Source organism: Ornithorhynchus anatinus, chromosome 15, assembly GCF_004115215.2.
Source record: "Ornithorhynchus anatinus isolate Pmale09 chromosome 15, mOrnAna1.pri.v4, whole genome shotgun sequence".
Classification (NCBI taxonomy): Eukaryota; Metazoa; Chordata; class Mammalia; order Monotremata; family Ornithorhynchidae; genus Ornithorhynchus; species Ornithorhynchus anatinus.
In genome coordinates, this window is record NC_041742.1 from 11,282,016 (window position 1) to 11,300,013 (window position 17,998).

General features: G+C 49.7%; 1 protein-coding gene across 3 annotated transcripts in view; it reads right to left on the reverse strand.

The window, feature by feature from the left end:
- Nucleotides 1–1,436: 1,436 nt before the first annotated feature.
- Nucleotides 1,437–17,998, reverse strand: part of CYFIP1 (cytoplasmic FMR1 interacting protein 1) — a 64,328-nt gene continuing 47,766 nt past the window's right edge. For all 3 annotated transcript variants that reach the window (XM_029079718.2, XM_029079716.2, XM_029079717.2), the window contains exons 23-31: nt 16,437–16,524; nt 15,796–15,939; nt 13,403–13,493; nt 11,370–11,500; nt 8,541–8,613; nt 8,087–8,181; nt 4,119–4,357; nt 2,583–2,730; nt 1,437–2,206 (exon numbers count right to left, since the gene is read on the reverse strand). In XM_029079718.2, coding sequence (XP_028935551.1) covers nt 2,042–2,206; nt 2,583–2,730; nt 4,119–4,357; nt 8,087–8,181; nt 8,541–8,613; nt 11,370–11,500; nt 13,403–13,493; nt 15,796–15,939; nt 16,437–16,524 — 1,174 coding nt within the window. In that variant the 3' untranslated portion in view covers nt 1,437–2,041. The remainder of the gene's footprint in view (nt 2,207–2,582; nt 2,731–4,118; nt 4,358–8,086; nt 8,182–8,540; nt 8,614–11,369; nt 11,501–13,402; nt 13,494–15,795; nt 15,940–16,436; nt 16,525–17,998) is intronic.

A 17,998-nucleotide genomic window follows, 5' to 3' on the forward strand; every position in this document is an offset into this window, starting at 1 on the left:
AAAGAAGAGAGTTTCTTGACTGTACAACCCCCCCGAAATCTATTCGGTCATCAGTCTCCATCAGCTGCGTGACTCTGGGCGAGTCACTTCACTTCTCTGGGCCTCAGTTCGCTCCTCTGTAAAACGGGGATTAGAACCACGAGCCCCGCGGGGGACAACCTGATCACCTCGTATCCCACCCCAGCCACCGGAACAGTGCTTGGCACATAGTAAGCGCTTAAGAAACACCACCGTTATGATGGAGAAGCGGCGTGGCTCAGTGGAAAGAGCACGGGCTTTGGAGTCAGAGGTCATGGGTTCGAATCCCCGCTCTGCCACTTGTCAGCTGTGTGACTGTGGGCAAGTCCATTCACTTCTCCGTGCCTCAGTTCCCTCATCTGTAAAATGGGGATTAAGACTATGAGCCCCATGTGGGACAACCTGATTCCCCTGTGTCTACCCCAGCGCTTGGAACGGTGCTCTGCACATAGTTAAGCGCTTAACAAATACCGACATTATTCTTATTATTTGGGTGGCCCGTGCTCTCTCCACTAGGCCACGCTCCTCCTCCAAACGGGGATCTGCCCACTCCGACCAAGGTGCCCCTTAGCTATCTCGCCCCTCCAGGGATTCTCCCACCTGTGCCCCGCGGTTGCTTAGTACAGTGTTCGGATCACGGTAGGTGTTCAAGAAATACCATCGATCGATTTGATTCTGCATCGCATCCTTACCGATGCGATTCCAAACGGTAATTCCAGATGCCTTCGCCCTGGTCCACGCTCTGACTGCACCATTACATCAGACTTTTCATTGTTCTCTATTTCCAACCTCCCCCCTTTCCAGTAACGATGCTGGTATCTTAATGATAATAACGTTATTATTCTGAAATATAATTTCAGTCGGCACCACCCTCTTCCACTTTCATCGCCGTTCGACCCGCGACACTCCACGGCTCCGAAACCTCCCGTTCCTCCCTCGGCATCGAACGTCAATTCGTTACTTCTGGCTTCGAGTCTTTCCGCCAGCTCTCTCCTTTCACCTCTCTGCTCTCTTCCATCACTCCTTCTTGGCTCACGTTCTTCGCTCCTCTCAAGCTACGCTTCTTTACCTTCCTTCCTCCCCCCCGTCTCCTCCCCGTTTCTTTTCAAATCTCCCAGATTCTTTCTATTCCCTGGGGATTACGAACACTATCTCTCTGCCTGCTCCTACTGATCATAAACAATATACGCCTGTCCTCCCACTGTAAATTCTCTGCGACAGGCGATGTGTATTTTATCTCTGTTGTGTTTTTCCAGGGACCCAGGACGGGGCTGTGCATCTAATACTACATGATTTCCCTTTAATGTGCTATGATCTCACAGTCTACAGCGGTGAAGAATCCTGACCCACAGCGTCTCGCTGGCTCCAGGGAGGTGGAAAACCCTTTTCATTTTCAATGAACACTCTGAAAGATCAAATCTGGATTGATTAACTTTATTATCCAGGCTTTCCTCCGCGCCTGTCTCACATACTCCATTTTAATATAGCTGAATCAATAGGCCACTCTTTTATTGTATTAAAAAGTGACATTTAAAAAGCCATAATGATTAAGGGTTAAGAAGATTATTCACAAAACACCTGCAGAAAGTCTCTCAAAGCTACGCACAAGCCCTTAATAGTTTCCATATAGTCCGCAATCAGGTAGCATAATAAATGGTTTCTACTTTAACCCTAATATTTCCTTTACTTTGTATTGTATTCTCTGGGTATTCCAGCCATTCACTGACCTCCGGAGAGCCAGCTGCCGGATCTCTCAGATGAAAGAGTTCTAAGCTGAATGGTCCAACAGCCGATAGCAAAAAAGTGTAAAAATTTAGTCTAGAAAAATAGGTATGGATTATATAAAATTACACGTTTCGGTGGAAGAGGACGTCGCCCTGCCTTTTCAACAGGCCCCAAAAGTACTGGAAAATATTCCTTAAATTCTAGTTAACTAATTCATGAGGTCAAACCCCCTCCCCAAAAACCGTGCTTGCTGAATTACTGAGTATAACGGTATTCGGAGCTGTCAGTGTATACAGACTTAATTGCTGGCCAGAGACTGGTGGATGGGAGGTTGAAAGCAGCGCACGTGCTCTACGGAAGAGCTCTCCCCATCTCCCGATTTCAAATACTTGTCCAAGATCGTGATGATTTCATCGTTCAGGATCTGGAACTTACGGATCCTCTCCACCATCTTCTTCAAAGGCTGTGAGAATATCGAAAAGAGAGAGGATGAAGGTTAAAAAAGTCCCACTTTGGATGTGCAAGCCCCGTCCTAAAATTTCAGAGCCCGCTGGAAAGGAATAGCCCAAAAGGGGTCCAAATGTTGTCCCCCGCAAGTTCTCAATGGTGGGTGAGGTTCTTTACCCCAACGCATCTGCATCTGACCGCCGGCACGGCCCTCCCGTCGCCTGAACGGTTTTTATTTCCCTGTATAGAGATGTAGCTTCATTATGGAAAACTAAAGGAGGCCCGATTGGGGTGACCCCAAGGAACAGATCTCAGGATGCTGAAATCTCAGCCTTCGGAGCGGTTGAGGGAAAGACCCCAAAATAAATACGCTAAAAAGTTCTTGGACATACCACGTTCTTGATAACTTCATCTTTGCCGTCGTGCTTCTGGACTTTAAGCAAATGGTAGCAGAAATCCAACACATCGAAGCGGCGCTGCTGTCCCAGGAGGACGATGATCATACAGCCGGCCCAGTGCAGCCCATCTCCAAAACACTGCCTAGGAAAAGGGAGTTAGGCGATAGTGAATCTTCTAAAGGAAGGACGCGGGGGACCGACGAACGGAGAGGCCGCAACTTCTAAATCTGAGGGCCACGGATTGCAAGACGCAAGAGCAGACCGGCTCCTCTCCGGGCTTCTACTCCACCCCGGGGAGCTCATGGCCACCTCAGAGAAGTCGGGGGACGCAAATCTGCGAGCTGTGGCCTACCCCGAGTTCCTGTGAGCCGGAGGAGGAAGGAAGAAAAGTCACCGGGGTGACAGTGAAGGAGTAACGAGAGTAATTTTTGAGTATCCTCTGGGGACAGTGCACAGAACCGAGCGGTTTGGAAGTACAAGACAAGGAGGTGACGTCTTCCCGGCCGGCGAGAAGCTCACAATCCCACGGAGGAGACCAAGATAAAACACACAGAAACGGAGCAGTCGAAATAAACACTATACAACCAGATAAACACATTACACCAACGTGCTGATGATGGGGATAAACGCGTACGCGTCCAAGACGGATGGCTGAGGGATTTATCTGACTCGGGATTCTGGGCAGTGACTGGAGGAGGCTGGATTTCAGCCGGGCTTCGAATATGGGGAGAGCTGTGGTCGGTTGGATTTAGGGAAGGAGGGAGTTTCAAGGCAGGGAGATCTAGAAGAGAGCTTTGCAGGACGATCACAGCGAGAGGGTGAGGGGAGGAAGAGGGGCTAGAAAAGGAAAGCAAGAAGGAGTGGTCGGAGGGTTAGGAGGAGAACTAAGTTAGTACCACTGCATCATACCCGAGGCCTGACAGTGTTTTGAAGAGAAAGGTTTACAGTGTCAGAAGCCCCTGAAAATCGAGGAGGATCTCGACGGAGTCCTTTGGGGTTAGTTTCAAGGAGGTCATGGGTGACCTTAGAAATGCAATCTTGGCTGAGTGAAGGGGTCGAGAGCTTCACCCAACTGGGTCAACGGGAGGGTTTCAGGGGAAGACAGCTACTGATCTGGGATACAACTATGGACACTCCATGTCCACGAAAATAAACGACATGGCTCACCACGAGCTTACAGTCTGGAGGGGGAGACGGCCTACAGACAAAATATAAATACATTACGGATAGGTACGTAAATGCCGCGGGGCTGGGAGGAGGGTTGAATAAAGGGAGGGCGATGCGGAAGGGAGCGGGAGAAGGGGACGGGAGGGCTTAGTCCGGGAAGGCCTCTTGGAGAGGATCGAAATCGGGCTTTGAAGCTGGGGAGAGTAAGTGTCCGTCAGTTCAAACCAACGCACCCAGTCGTGTGAGTCTGTTAGAGCTAGCAGACATAAATACTGAAGGGTCGTGAGCTTCAAATTCAGGGGAAGCTCAGCAACAGGAACGAAACTCTCAGGGAGTGGGACAAGGGCAGAACGTCGCACTTACTCCACGGTGAACTCGTGGGTCCCCACCGGAATGCAGTATACGAACTGCATGGCGCTCCAGAGCCGGTGGAACTCCACACAGTCGTCCACGTGCATGACGCCGTTGCTGGGGAGCGGGCCCCGCCAGATGGGATCGTCCAGGAAGGTCCGGATGCGGGTCAGGATCACCTCGAACATGGACAAGCCACAGCAGAGACGCTCCTTGGTCAGCAAGTCCCCTTCTCTTGCTATTGCAATTTGCTGTGAAGGGGAAGAGAACAAGGCATTCTGGATGAATTCTGAAAAATCTCAAGTGAAATCAATGAGAGGAAATAAGCCCGGCGACCAAAAAGGCTGGTGTCTCATAGGGGGTAACCTGAGTTCGCTCCGGGCTCTGAGCTAATCTGGACTTTTAAAAGAGAAAGTTACTGAGCATTGGCATGGGAGAGCAATTTCCAATTATGAGAAAAATAAACACTCAAACTGCCGGGCTTCAACAGGTCGTAGAGGTGCTGTGAGTCGGAGGTAGATGTGGCTACAACTTTTCAAATGAAGGCTACCGTCTTTCCCTCACCGCAGACACTCAGCAGGCCTCAGCCCCGTCCCTAATTTCAAGATGGTGAACGGAAAGTCTCCTTTATCCCGGCCCCGGCACCACACCGATTCGAAAGCTCTACCAAAACTGACGCCTCAGACATCTTCCCTTCCTTGGCTGTGAAAAAGGAGGGGGTTTTGGCTCTAGGGCCCTTCTGCGAATTTCAATCACCTCCCTGCTAATGGGATTAGCAAGCAGCTTCCACTTGCTCGCCCTACTCAGTGACATCTGTTTCTCACGCTTCTCCATCACTTCTTAGAGGGGTCCTAACGGGGTGCTCACGCTTCTCCATCACTTCTTAGAGAAGTCCTAACGGGGTGAGCAGCACGGGGCTTGGGATTTCTACAGAGATTTTTCTCTTCTCCTCATCTGATTAAAAAAGGGCTTCCAGAGGGACTTTATTCTGTCTTCTGAACGATCATGCCAAGTCCTTTGCGGGACGACTGGAATTTTGGACTCAGCGGTACCTAGGAGGGAAATTAGTCCCGCTACCTACGGGAGAGTCCGCTTTTCAGGTGGCCCCTGAGGCTGACCTGGGCCTGTGTGTGAGGGGAAGGGAGGGGAGGTTGCCCAAGGGGTGTCCGGCATTCCCGAGTTCTACATCGGCTACCGTCCCGACACAGCTCTTGCTCTGAGCACAATGGATAATACGTTTTTTTCCGGATATTCCACAGACAATACCATTTTAGGATGACCACGGCAGTGGCTAGAGTTCCAACTTTTTACTCACCCCCAAGAGACTTTTGCTATAATTGTGGTATTTAAGTGCTCAGTATACGCCAAGGACTGTACTGGGTGCTGGGGTAGATAGAGGATAATCCGGTCCTACACGGGGTCCACAGAATAGGAGAGAGAACAGGTACCAAATCACCATGTGAGGAAAACTGAGGTGCAGAAGTTAAATGACTTGGCCAAGCTCACGCAGCAGGTAGATGGCAGAGCTGGGATAAGAACCTAGGGCTGCACATTCCCAGGCCCATTCTCTTTCCACTTGGGGACTGAGTAAGGGCCAGGGCAGAGTCGGTGGGAGGAGGGAGTTCCCTTGTTCATTCGACTGAAGGACTGAGGGGCTCTGGGAGGTGACTGGGAAACAGAAGGCAGTGAAATACCAACGTAAGAACCCAGCCGGCTGTTTAGTTTGCAATCCCGGCCCGCTCCTCACCATAAATAAACCGGTGCCCAAGTTAGATTTCCCTCCCCCAAAGTCAGAAGGATAGAACCCGTGTCCCAAAACACCAGAGAAGAGGTACGTCTTGGCCGGCGACTCGTGAACTGGACTGGTCATGGAAAGGAGTCCACCGGGGGTGCAGAGAAATCCCAGCCTAGTTCAGAGTCATGGAAAAAGTGGGAAAATCGACTTGACTTGACATCTGCCTGGCTGAGGCAGGCACAACAAACCGTATTCAGCTTTTCCAGTTCTTGATTTCTTAAATTAGCCTCAAGAAGAAGGTTACGGACACTCGACTATTCTGTCTTTAACAAGGGGCACCGGGGAGCAAGGATAACTGGTGATCACCAGTTATCATGATCACCAGTAAGCCTAATGTCCCTAAATATTCTCTCTATATCACCAGCTTTCCCTTTAATAACCCAGGAGGAACACTCTTCCAGGGACCTAACCAAACCCCTCTGGAATCTTCTGGCATTTTCGGCGACACGAGGTCCTACCAGAGACAATTCCACATTTACTCCCAAGTAAGTTAAAACGTGTTTCCTTTTGTTTATTTCAAACCTACCTCCTTCGGGCTTCAGTGGTTTGTCCCTTCAGTTCCAGACGGTGTGGGATTTGCTTTACAAAATCAGTCCCAGCACCGATCCTTAGCGGATCTCGCTATTTTCAATTCTCCATCTGAAAAGTGCCTGATTATCTCTTTTCGTTTTTTCCTCACCATTACCGAACACTCCCTCCATACGATTTGCTTTACAAAATCAGTCCCAGCACCGATCCTTAGCGGATCCCGTTATTTTCAATTCTCCATCTGAAACGTGCCTGACGATCTCTTTTCGTTTTTCCCTCTCCATTACCGAACATTCCCTCCACATCCCATAATTACACAGTTTTATTAGGCTTTTTGTTAGAACTGTGTCAATGGCTTTTGAAAGTGTAAATACTTCATCCATTGATTCCCCTCTCCCCACAGCTCATTTCACTGACCCCTTCAAAGAATCCCAGTAGATAGGGTGAAGCGTGATTTTCTTTTACAGAAATCAGGTGGTCTTTTCCCCTAAAAGATTGCTTTCAAGGTGCTCATCCCAAATGTACAAATTGTATGAATCTGCTACGTGTTAAGCTGGTTGGTTTAAAATTCCCGGGATCACCTCTAAAACCCTTCACAAAGTTGGAAATAAAATTGGCAATCCACCAGTTCTCCAGTGCATTAGATGTCCCACCTAATCTTGCAAGCCATTTTTCTTCCAGAAGTCTTAGGTGGATGCCATCCAGTGCTGGGAATTTCTTTATTTAATTATCATTTGGTTTTATAATAGCTTTTGTGGATGCGTAATTTAACCTCTCAGCTATTAAATCCAAATTAGGTGTGGGAACCACTTTATCGTATTCCAATGTACAAAACAATCAACTGGTCTGCTCAACTCTCACTTTTTCATTTGCTCTTCCAAATGTACGTTTTTTCGCTAAAACCAGTAAGAGGACCCAGTAATTCTCTGCTTTTGATTTATTCGTCTATCTGATGCTTGGCCATCCCTTGCCAAGCGGGCCTCCGATACCTTTTAGACGGGCTTAATTCCCTTTTAGCCAGTGTTCGGCTGCTCTGCGGGTTTCTCTGTACTCCTTCGGATGAGTTTTTCATTTTTACTGAGATTCTTTGCTTCTCTTCCGGCTTCTTTTACTTTGTTTCAGTGCTTGAGAGGACTGGCCCGTCACGCTCAGACATAGCTAACGTAGTGGGCAGCTGAATGAGCAATCTGATTGCCCTTCAGGAACAACTCCCCACTCCCAGAAGCTCTGCCGGGAGGATAGCAAGGCCAGTAGCGTGATCTACAGATGGCTACCAAGTGTTGGAAGTGTGACTTTCCAGTATGAGAAAAGTTCCCGCAACAGGGCTTCTGGGGAAGTGGCAGGTCATTCCCCTCAACCCGCCCCCTCTACAGACACACATGGGGCCGGGCTGAGGTCCCTCCCCGGCCTCCGCTGCTCTTTGGGAGTCAGCCGCCCCAGCCCCGCCTCTCCCGTTCTATCCTGATTGAGGTTCTGGGCTCCAGCCCCTTCTTCAGTGGACATTTCTCACTCCACAGAAGCCTCCTTGCCCCTGACATTTCAGTGACATATAATTTCTTTTTTTTACTTTCAGGTCAGAAAGAATCAGAAAGGGACAGGAAGATCCCCCCAGGTTTGTCCCGTAGGAGATGGTGTCGGCCCCGTCGGATAACATTACCTGTGGTGTTCCCAGTCTCTCGATAAGAGGGACAAGATGGAGGGGAGCATATTTAGACTCCAGTCTCTTCATTTTGGCATCCAGTCTTTCGCCCTCTGCAATAGAGAAAAAAGATAGACATGCTGATTCGGGGAGCTTCCTATCCTTCTAAGAAATGAGAACTGGTGGGCTTACGGATTTAAAGTTTTCTTAAATAAAATGAGGGAAAGGCTGGTCGGCTTCTCTGGATTTTCTGTTGTAATTATGAGAAGAAATGGAAACCGAACGGCATTTCTGAGATCGATACAAAGACATGATTTCCCGACTGTTATTTCCTTCAGGTTAAGGACTCACTCCGCTGCTTGATTCACCTTCTTGAAAACAATCCTCCTCTCTGGGAGAAACATAGTCAGAAATGGGAAACAGCAGATGGGAAAAGGCTCCCCGGAGAAACCGAAACCTCCCCGTTACTCACCTTTGACATGAACTCTGGGTAAGATATTCTGGAAAGGTGCCGCGTGCAGCAGATCGCACACCTCTTCTAGAGACTAGGACCAAAACAGAGAAGACTCTTGAAAGGGCCGAGCGTACAAATTATACCGCCTACCGAATTACCCCGCTGCCTGCTGGGAGCGAAATCCATTTCCGAAAAGGGACCTGGCTATTTGCGGCATTTACGTCTCAGGGCACTGAACCTTCGGGGAAAAGCAATACCGGTTAGGCCATCGGCTTCAGGGTCGATATATAACTTGAGGATTTATTGTTGATATCAATAGAACAAGAGCCATCTACCTTTCCAAGATCTGGAGCAGCAAAATGGCACTGCTATCGTGACTCGCTTCCCAACAAGGGGTAGACCCCATTGTAAATGGATTTTAAGTCACTGTTATTGGTGAGAGTCTATTTTCCTTGTTTTACCGTGGAGGTTAACTTCTGAGAATCGATCAATCGACAACGTTTATTGAGTGTCTACTTTGTACCGAGCACTATACTACGGGGTTGAGCGAGTACAAGAGAGTCAGTAGATATGATCCTTTCCCTCAAGGCGCTTACAATCTAGCGGGGAATGGAGACTCTAAAATAAATTACAGGTAGGGATAAGCAAAATAATGTAAAGATCTACAATGGGGAGGGTGCTCAAGTGCTCAGGAGACGCAGAAGTGCTGAAATAGCATTTGGGGGAGGAGTAAAGGGTAGGGGAGAGGAGAGATGTGCAGTAAGACACAGCAGCCCAAAATGAATCTGTAGAAAGAAAATCCAGTTTTCTTAGAAAAAGGAAGGTTAATTGCCCGATGTCCTTTCCGTCTGTAATTTCTCCATATATGGAAGGTGGTGTAGATTGAGTTTTGTCTGAAGGGCCTGACGCACAAATGTGTTCAGTAGAAACAAATCCCCCCTGGGCGCAATTTTACCCGATTTGACCCCGGTGTGCCTCGACTTTCGTGCCTTTAAAATGTAGAATTAAGTTTGTTCATGCCAGCACAAAAGGATAAGCATCTTTTATATACCAAAGCAGAATATAACCAAACTCCTATTTCTTCTGAGAATTGAAACCTACCTTTCCCTTTTATTTCACCTGGAAAAGCAAGTATAGAGCAAATTCAGTTCAGTACAGTGACAGTGTAAAGTATTCCTCTGAGTTCACACACTTACTGGACGGCGCAGAAATCCCCGTGGAACAGGGACAAGGAAAAGATGGTTCTCCTGTTAACGGTGATGGGAAAATCTGGGAAGGGAGAGGATTCTGGAGGAAAGATGAGGGGATTGGGATATACTGAGCTTAGGATGACAATAAACATCACAGTGGGGAAGGTGGAAGGGGCGAAACAATGGGAAAGGCTTGTTCCCATGGTGAGTAATAAACATATAGTCCACTAGAAAACAGAAAATTGGGGAGGAATGTACAGTCATGGTGGTAAGAGAATGCTTTCATTTTTTTTTTTTTTAACCGAGTGCTTTTGGGACATTCAATAACGAATCTCCCTTGTTAGGGGGAGAAATCTATTGTGATTGTAGGTCCATAGTTCTGTTGTGTGTGTGTGTGTGCATGAGGATTTCTCTGTGTGTATGTTTATGTGCTGGCAAATCTCTGGATATTCATAATTATTATTCTACTTGTTAGGCACTTACTATGTTCCAAGCACTGTGCTAAGAGCTGGGGTCGACAGGATATAATCAGATTGGACAGAGTCTCTGTTCCTCATAGGCCTCACAGCCTAAATAGGAGTAGGATTTAGTTGTTAATTGTTCACTTGGGTTTGACAGTGCCTGGGTGGGTAAGGATTTCTTTGGAACCGTGGAGGCTGGGGGGCAAGCGGAGATGTGATTTTAGAAACTCGGGAGGACCGGGTTTCTGCAGGGTGAAAGCCACTGGAAGACCCTCGGATGACACGACAGCAGGGGAACCGCTAGTAAAGTGTAATTCCTTCTCAGCACTGGAGATCATATATAGTCCTACACGAGATCGCGTCGCCGAGAGACCTCCGGTAGGCCCTCGCCGTCCGTCTCTAACGTCCAAACCTGATACCCCCAACTGCTACTTTCGTTCTTCTGCATCACTAAAGTACTACAAACTCCAAAGCAATTTAAAAGCCCATTTTTTATATGTAATTTATTTAAGTGTCATCTCCTGTACTCTACTGTGAGCTCCTGAGGGCAAGGATCGAGGCTTCTAAATCCACTGTTTGTCCCCAAACACTCAGTAACAGGGGTCTGTGAATAACAGACACGAACTAGACGCTGTCGACTGTGTACATGGGAGTCGGCATAAGATGACTAGGTCGATAGGATTACCTAGGATTAGGATTAGGGGAAGCAGCGGGGCTCAGTGGAAAGAGCCCGGGCTTGGGAGTCAGAGATCGTGGTCGTGGGTTCTAATCCCAGCTCTGCCACTTATCAGCTGTGTGACTTTGGGCAAGTCACTTCATTTCTCTGTGCCTCAGTGACCTCATCTGGAAAATGGGGATTAAGACTGTGAGCCCCACGTGGGATAACCTGATCACCTTGTATCTACCCAGCACTTAGAACAGTGCTTGGCACATAGTAAACGCTTAACAAATACCAAATTATTATTATTACCTCCCCAGTAGCCAACCTTGCCTGAAAACATACCATTAAAACACAAAGAAGGCCAATTTACGTTGAATAGCAGGACCCAAGGGATCCCTAGTGTCCGGAGGGGAAATAAAGCCCACTTGATCGAAAACACAATCTCCCTTGTCCTCACATCTGTTTTTTAAAAGGCAATAAATCTACTTGAGAAATGTTGTTCCTGTCAATTTCTGGAGCATGCCAGCACACTTACCAAACTCTGTTCAATGAGGAGGCAGAAAAGAACAGCGTTTCCCACCTCCCGTAAATTCTGGAAACATACTGTCTTCAGTTCTGCATATTCAACAATGTCCTTCAACTGATGGTGGAAGAACTCCAGAATTCCTGCAATTGCAGAGAGCGGTGAAAATGAAACGCATCGTTCTTTCCAGCTGGTATACACTCCTACTTAGGGCAGGCAGGGGGACAAGAGGATAAATGAGTGTCAGCGTCACCCTAAGGGTCTTCAGATATAAAAGTCGACTGCCACGAGACCACGAACGACGCCACTGCTAGGCTGGACCGTGGTCCAGCTAATCCGGGGACGGGCGTCCTACGGCTCCCGACCTGGCTCTTCTGGACGCTAAAGGAGGCTCTTGAGCACAGTTTCCCGTTGCACCGGGAGAACCAGGCCATCGTCTTCAGCCCCGCCGCCCTCTGAGGCCTCCCGACCCCTCTGAACTGCCAAGGGGATGAGGAGTCAAGACGGGAGCTCTTCTGCTTGGGCTCCGCCAGCGAAAGGTGACTCCGACTTGGGGAACGGCGGGATCCTCTCATCCTCTAAAGTCCGGTCAACCCGGTCCTGCTCTGGCCCACTGTCTCCGGGCCGCTTGTCATGTCTGTGCAATCGACAGGAGGGCTGAGGGGTGCCAGCCAAATAGCCCTGGCTACAGAGGCGATGGCAATCGTCAGCGGCACAACGGGCAGGGGGCATTAACAGCCCCTGGTCCGGCAGAGTAGTCATTAGCTGCACACCGGGCAGGGGCGGGAGGAGATCCTGCACCGAGGTCGTCTTCCCCTTGCCCACGGGGCCAGAAGGGCCCTCACGCTGGGTTGCCGTGTTTCCCTCAATCAGTCAGTGGGATTTACCGAGCCCCTACTCTTTGCAGAGCCCTGTTCCGAACGCTCGGGGGGGGGGGTTCGACAACCAGCGGACATGAACCCTGCCCTCGAGGTAGGAGAAGCTACTGAATGTGAAGACACGTAAGCAGGTGACGTCGAGGTGGGAGGCGGGCTTCGTCCGATCGTATTTATTGGGCGCTTGGGAGAATGCAATCCCACAACAGACACATCCCTGCCCACAAGGAGCTCAGAGTCTAGATGGGGGGACAGACATTAATATCGATCGATCAGCGAGTAGATAAATAAATGACGGACATATACAGATACCTACATATCTGCAGCACGGAGAGTAGCGAGGTGGGAGAGCAGCGAAGTGATGGGATCGGGGCCTACGTGCCTAAAGGGCGTAGGTGACACGCAGGGAGGAAAATCGGGGGGGGGGGGGGAGATGAGAAATTAGCGAGGCAAGGCCGAGTCGCGATGGGAGAGGGGCCTGAGAGAACTAATCTAGTGCCTGAAAGCAAACGGTGAACGGCTTCCGTTTGATGCAGGGATGGATGGGCAACTGCCGACTTGTCCATTCCAAGCGCTTAGTACAGTGCTCTGCACATAGTAAGCGCTCAATAAATACTATCGAACGAATGAACGAACTAGAACGAGAAGCACGGACTGGGTCCAGTGATCTGGAAGACAGCAGGAAGGGCTCCGTCCTCTCCGAACGAGGGCGGCGGCCACCTTAGCCTCGCCGAGAGGAACGTCAGCACTCGGGAACCCTTCCCGCCCCCACCAAGGTGCTGCGATGATATCGCTTTCCACGGCAGGTCGGAGGGATTCTGGCCTGGGGTCTCCCTGCGGAAATCGAGGGTCTGAGAGGTCTGTGATTTCTGTCGGCGGCTCCTGCGGTCCTTTCCGTTCACCTCCCCTCCTCTCCTTCCCCCCGACAGACATTTTCACCAGAGAGGGAAAGGGAGAACAATCTACAACTACCTCACCCTCAGAGCGCCTCTCCGACTCCCTTCTCCCTACCGGCGGCAGCCAGCTAGTTACGAATAACTATCTTCCCTCTTCTCTCCCCACCGCCAGAGAAGCGAGGAATGAAGCGATTCCTTTCCAAGGGTCCTCAAGGCCCAACTTCGCTTCAACGGCCTCCGGGCTCCCCGACTCTCCGGCCCCCGGCAACCCTACCTGGAGAGCCGTACTCGTGCCGGGGCAGACGGCAGATCTTGGGCATCACTTCCATCAGCGTCTTCACATACTGCAGGATCGTGCCTTGCAGCTGTCGAAACACAAACCATCACAGGGAGGTCTGATTCACTCGTCAAACGGGGCAGGATGCTGACGGTTTTCCTTCCACAGCCAGGAGAGAGAAACCCAAATCTACGGGGGGAGTGGGATTCTCAGGATTCTCCTTTTTCTAAACATCGGGGAATTGGATCATTCCATCAAAGGAATGTCCTTCCTTGACCAAGCCCCTTCACAAACGACCCGGAATAATGACCCGGAGTGAACAGGGAATTCCGTAATGCCGCGACCCCAAGTTGTGGCTGTTCGGTGCCTGGATCCTCTACACTTTCTTCTTTGTGGCTTTAAGAATCTCTAACACAGGGTGGCTCAGTGGAAAGAGCACGGGCTTAGGAGTCAGAGATCATGGGTTCTAATCCCGACTCCGCCACCTGTCAGCCGTGTGACTTTGGGCAAGTCACTTAACTTCTCCGTGCCTCAGTTACCTCAGCTGCAAAATGGGGGTGAAGATTGTGAGCCTCATGTGGGACAACCTGATTACCCTGTATCTACCTCAGCGCTTAGAACAGTGCTCGGCACATAGTAAGCGCTTAACAAATACCAACATTATTATTATTAACACAAATGAGGAGGGGATGAGATTCCAACCGTAAGCAATCCCCCTATGGACTGGCCAACGTGCCACCCGACCAGGAAGAAGGGGAAATGGAATTTATCTAGGAGGAGCTTCACGTGACCGGGGTCCCAGCTGGGACTATCCAAACTGCTGCACGTCTGGGTCGCCGTCCTGCTTCCTTGCCCCAGAGAATGGCTCCATTTTTCCAGGCTACCTCCCTCTCGCTGTTCTCTGGTCAGGTCCAACCTTCTTCAATGGACTGGATGAAACACGGAAGGACGGGGCTTATGGATCCTAGGACACTTTAGGACACGGCGAATGATGTATCTCTAGGTTGCGCACACTGGGAAAGCCAGATTGTCAACGGTTTCTCAGGTGCTGGCTGAGATTTCCCTGGGGATTCCTCAGACTTATAATCTTCCTTCGTGCCGCAGATCGACATTATTACAGTCAGCGTGGAACACCTAATTCCAACGAGTTACAATAATTTGTACGTCCCCCCCTACGGAACACGCATTCATCTGAATTGACCGGTTCTCGAATGGCTGTCTCTAAAACCTTGGATGACACTTGAAGTCTGCCGAATTAGAAGAGTTTCCCCAAGGAAAGGAAGTACATCTTAATACCTGGAACCAGGCCTTTTATTTGCTTGCCATTAACGGCTACGTGGAATGAACGCAACTGGGCGTTAAGCATCCCCGCGTTAACCCGCTGGGGTCGAAGGATGGATCGGACCGAATACACTGCAGTTCTGAAACAGCCAGTCACGCTGACATGGAGCGGTCTCAGAACCTAAATGAACTCGTCGGGGCAGTCAGATTTCCAGGGGAGTTTCCGGAATCCAGATGTACCGATCAAAGAATTTCGTACAATCTCCGCGGATCATATGGAGTACCAATCTCATCAGTAGCTTTTGATAATGTATTTGTTATTTGGTAAGCTCTTACTATGTGCAGAGCACTGTTCTAAGAGCTGGGGTAGATACAGGGTAATCAGGTTGTCCCACGTGAGGCTCACAGTTAATCCCCATTTTACAGATGAGGTAACTGAGGCCCAGAGAAGTGAAGTGACTCGCCCACAGTCACACAGCTGACAAGCGGCAGAGCTGGGAGTCGAACCCATGACCTATGACTCCAAAGCCCAGGCTCTTTCCACTGAGCCACTTTACCAACTCGGGGTGGGTAACACTGAACCTGTGATACCTGTTAAGCGCTGAAAATATTCCCGATCCTTTCGTGAGAGCTGGGGAAGATACGATACAATCAGACCAGACACACAGGCCTCACAATCCAAGGGAACGGAAGTAGCTAGTCCTCCTTTTGCAGTCGAGGAAACGGAGGCCCGAAGAAGTTAAATAACTTGCCCAACGTCAGCCCGTAGGAAAGCGGTGGAGCTGGGATTAGACCATCTGACAATGTTCCATCATTTACAAGACCCGGCAAAGCCCCGCTATTTCCCGGAAGAGAGACGATCCTAACCTTGAAGAGAAAAGGAGAGGCGCGAGCTTTCTCTTTTCACCGAACTGGTGAGAGCATCAGATGGAGAATCTGCTGACCTTCGCTCTCGGCCTTCAGCTCCGACAGGATGGAGTAAGGGACTCTTCACTTGTGACCCTGATCTCTTTCCACCAAAGTGGAGGTGGGCACCATGAAGAAAGAGCGCCGGAGGCAGCAGCTTGGAAAAATAGATGGGGTGGAGACCCCGGGGTCTGGAAACTTACCAGGCTTTTCACCACCTTGAGTAATTCCTCCATCACCACAGCTATGCCCTGGTAGCCCAGAAGCCTGCATATCACTTTAAAGTGAGGCGGGCCCACGAAGTTCCTGTAGTTGCTGTATATGCTGGAATAAGCCAAGTTCAGAGCCTAATGGAAACCGAGGGAAAAGAGGTATTTGATGAATAACATCCCTCTTCAAAACAACCTGCCAGCGCCCGGCGGACCCTCTGATCGACAGGCTTGAGATCAAAGCAGATCTCATTGAAGGAAATGAACCCTGCCAAGTCTTGGCATCTCTGGACGGGCCGATTCCACGCCACTTATTTCCCTAACGGTCCCTAACGGTTCCTCCGACCTCTCCTGCTGTGAAAAGCGATATCATAGCAGCACCTTGGTGGGGGCGGGAAGGGTTCCTGAGTGCTGACGTTCCTCTCGGCGAGGCTAAGGTGGCCGCTGCCCTCGTTCGGAGACTACAGGGGAAAACGTGATCGCACCTCCCGCAAAATTTCAAAGCCATCCCCCTCAAAACTGGCCACGGCCGGATTTAAAACCAGCCACAAACCAGGAGAACGACAATGACCGTTTGGAACGTCCCTTTCCGAGTCGGCAGGAAACACTCTGAAAACGATCTCCGGAAAACCAACCTTCGATCCGTGGAGATACTGCGGCTGAGCGTTAGGCTGTTTATCCCTCTGAAACTCTTGAGAAAATGGCAGCACCGTCCGAACAAATCTAGAAGTAAAAACATCCGTCACTAAGACAGCTCTGCGAAATCTGTACTACACACACTTCTTCGACGCGTCTCTATCTGTGCTCAAATGAAATACATTCGATCAGACTGTCGATTAGACCGGAAGCCCGTCGAAGGGCAGGGACTGTCTCTGTTACCGATCCGTACATTCCAAGCGCTTAGTACAGTGCTCTGCACATAGTAAGCGCTCGATAAATACTATTGAATGAATGAATGAAATGAATGATCTCCACTGGTCAAATTCAGCTCATATTTGATTCGGCTACAGAGGCAACGGAATGGACTCAGGAGTCAATCTACTATTTAGGACTCACGTATATGCAGCTGTTCTTAGCACTTACGCATGCCCGATCTAATAATAATAACGTTGGTATTTAAGCGCTTACTACGTGCCGAGCACCGTTCTAAGCGCTGGGGGAGATCCAGGGGAATCGGGTTGTCCCACGTGAGGTTCACCGTCTTAATCCCCATTTGACAGATGAGGGAACTGAGGCACAGAGAAGTGAAGTGACTCGCCCACGGTCACACAGCTGCCAAGCGGCGGACCTGGGATTCGAACCCATGGCCTCCGATTCCCAAGCCCGGGCTCTTTCCACTGAGCCACGCTGCTTCTCTACATACCCATGTGTTCATCTACTCACCTTCCATAGCTTGGCTAACTTCCGCTGCATCTTTACTCGTCCTTTTATTCCCACTGTTTGCAAATCACGGGTTTCCTCCCGCCCCGATTAAATGATCGAGTTTTGACGGCAGGGACCTCATCTCTTGACGTCTCCAGTCCAGCGCACTCCACATCAGCCACTCTCCAAGCACCACCGATTAATCATCTTTTTTTGCCTCACACCATTCGCACAGAGTCTCGTACAAAGCGAGGGAGGGACGGGAAGTTATAATACCAGGTTACCAACTTCAAATGCGTAAGAGAACCAGCTTTCCGATCAATCGGTTGTATCTACCGAGCGCAGAGGACTGCACTACGCACTTGGGCGAGAACAATAAAAGTCCCTGTCCGTAAGGTTTATTAAGATGGGGGAGAGGGGGGCATCTCAGTCCAATTTTACAGCAGGAAAATCCGAGGCCAGAGAGGTTAAATATCTTAGAAGCTGGGACACGCTCAAAATTGGAGTCCGGGATCCATAAAGCCCTTTACACTCGATTTGAGACCAAAGGTCGCCGGTCACAGTGACGAGCCCTTCGGTAGCCTTCAACACTCTAAGAGGGGAACACCTATTTCCTCAGTTTCTCCTGCTGTGGCCGTTGGCTACTGCATAGGTAGCCAAGGAGAGGGATAACTGCCGGGGAGGAATAAAGTGGAGGCAGGGAATGCTCTTAAGCGAAACTCTGAGACTTCAGAACTGCAGTTTCTAAAACAGGCCGAAACGCCCTGAATGAGGCAAGTTGGTTTTTTTTTCCCCTGCGGCAGCAAATAAACCAAGGATAATTAATCGGTGGTAT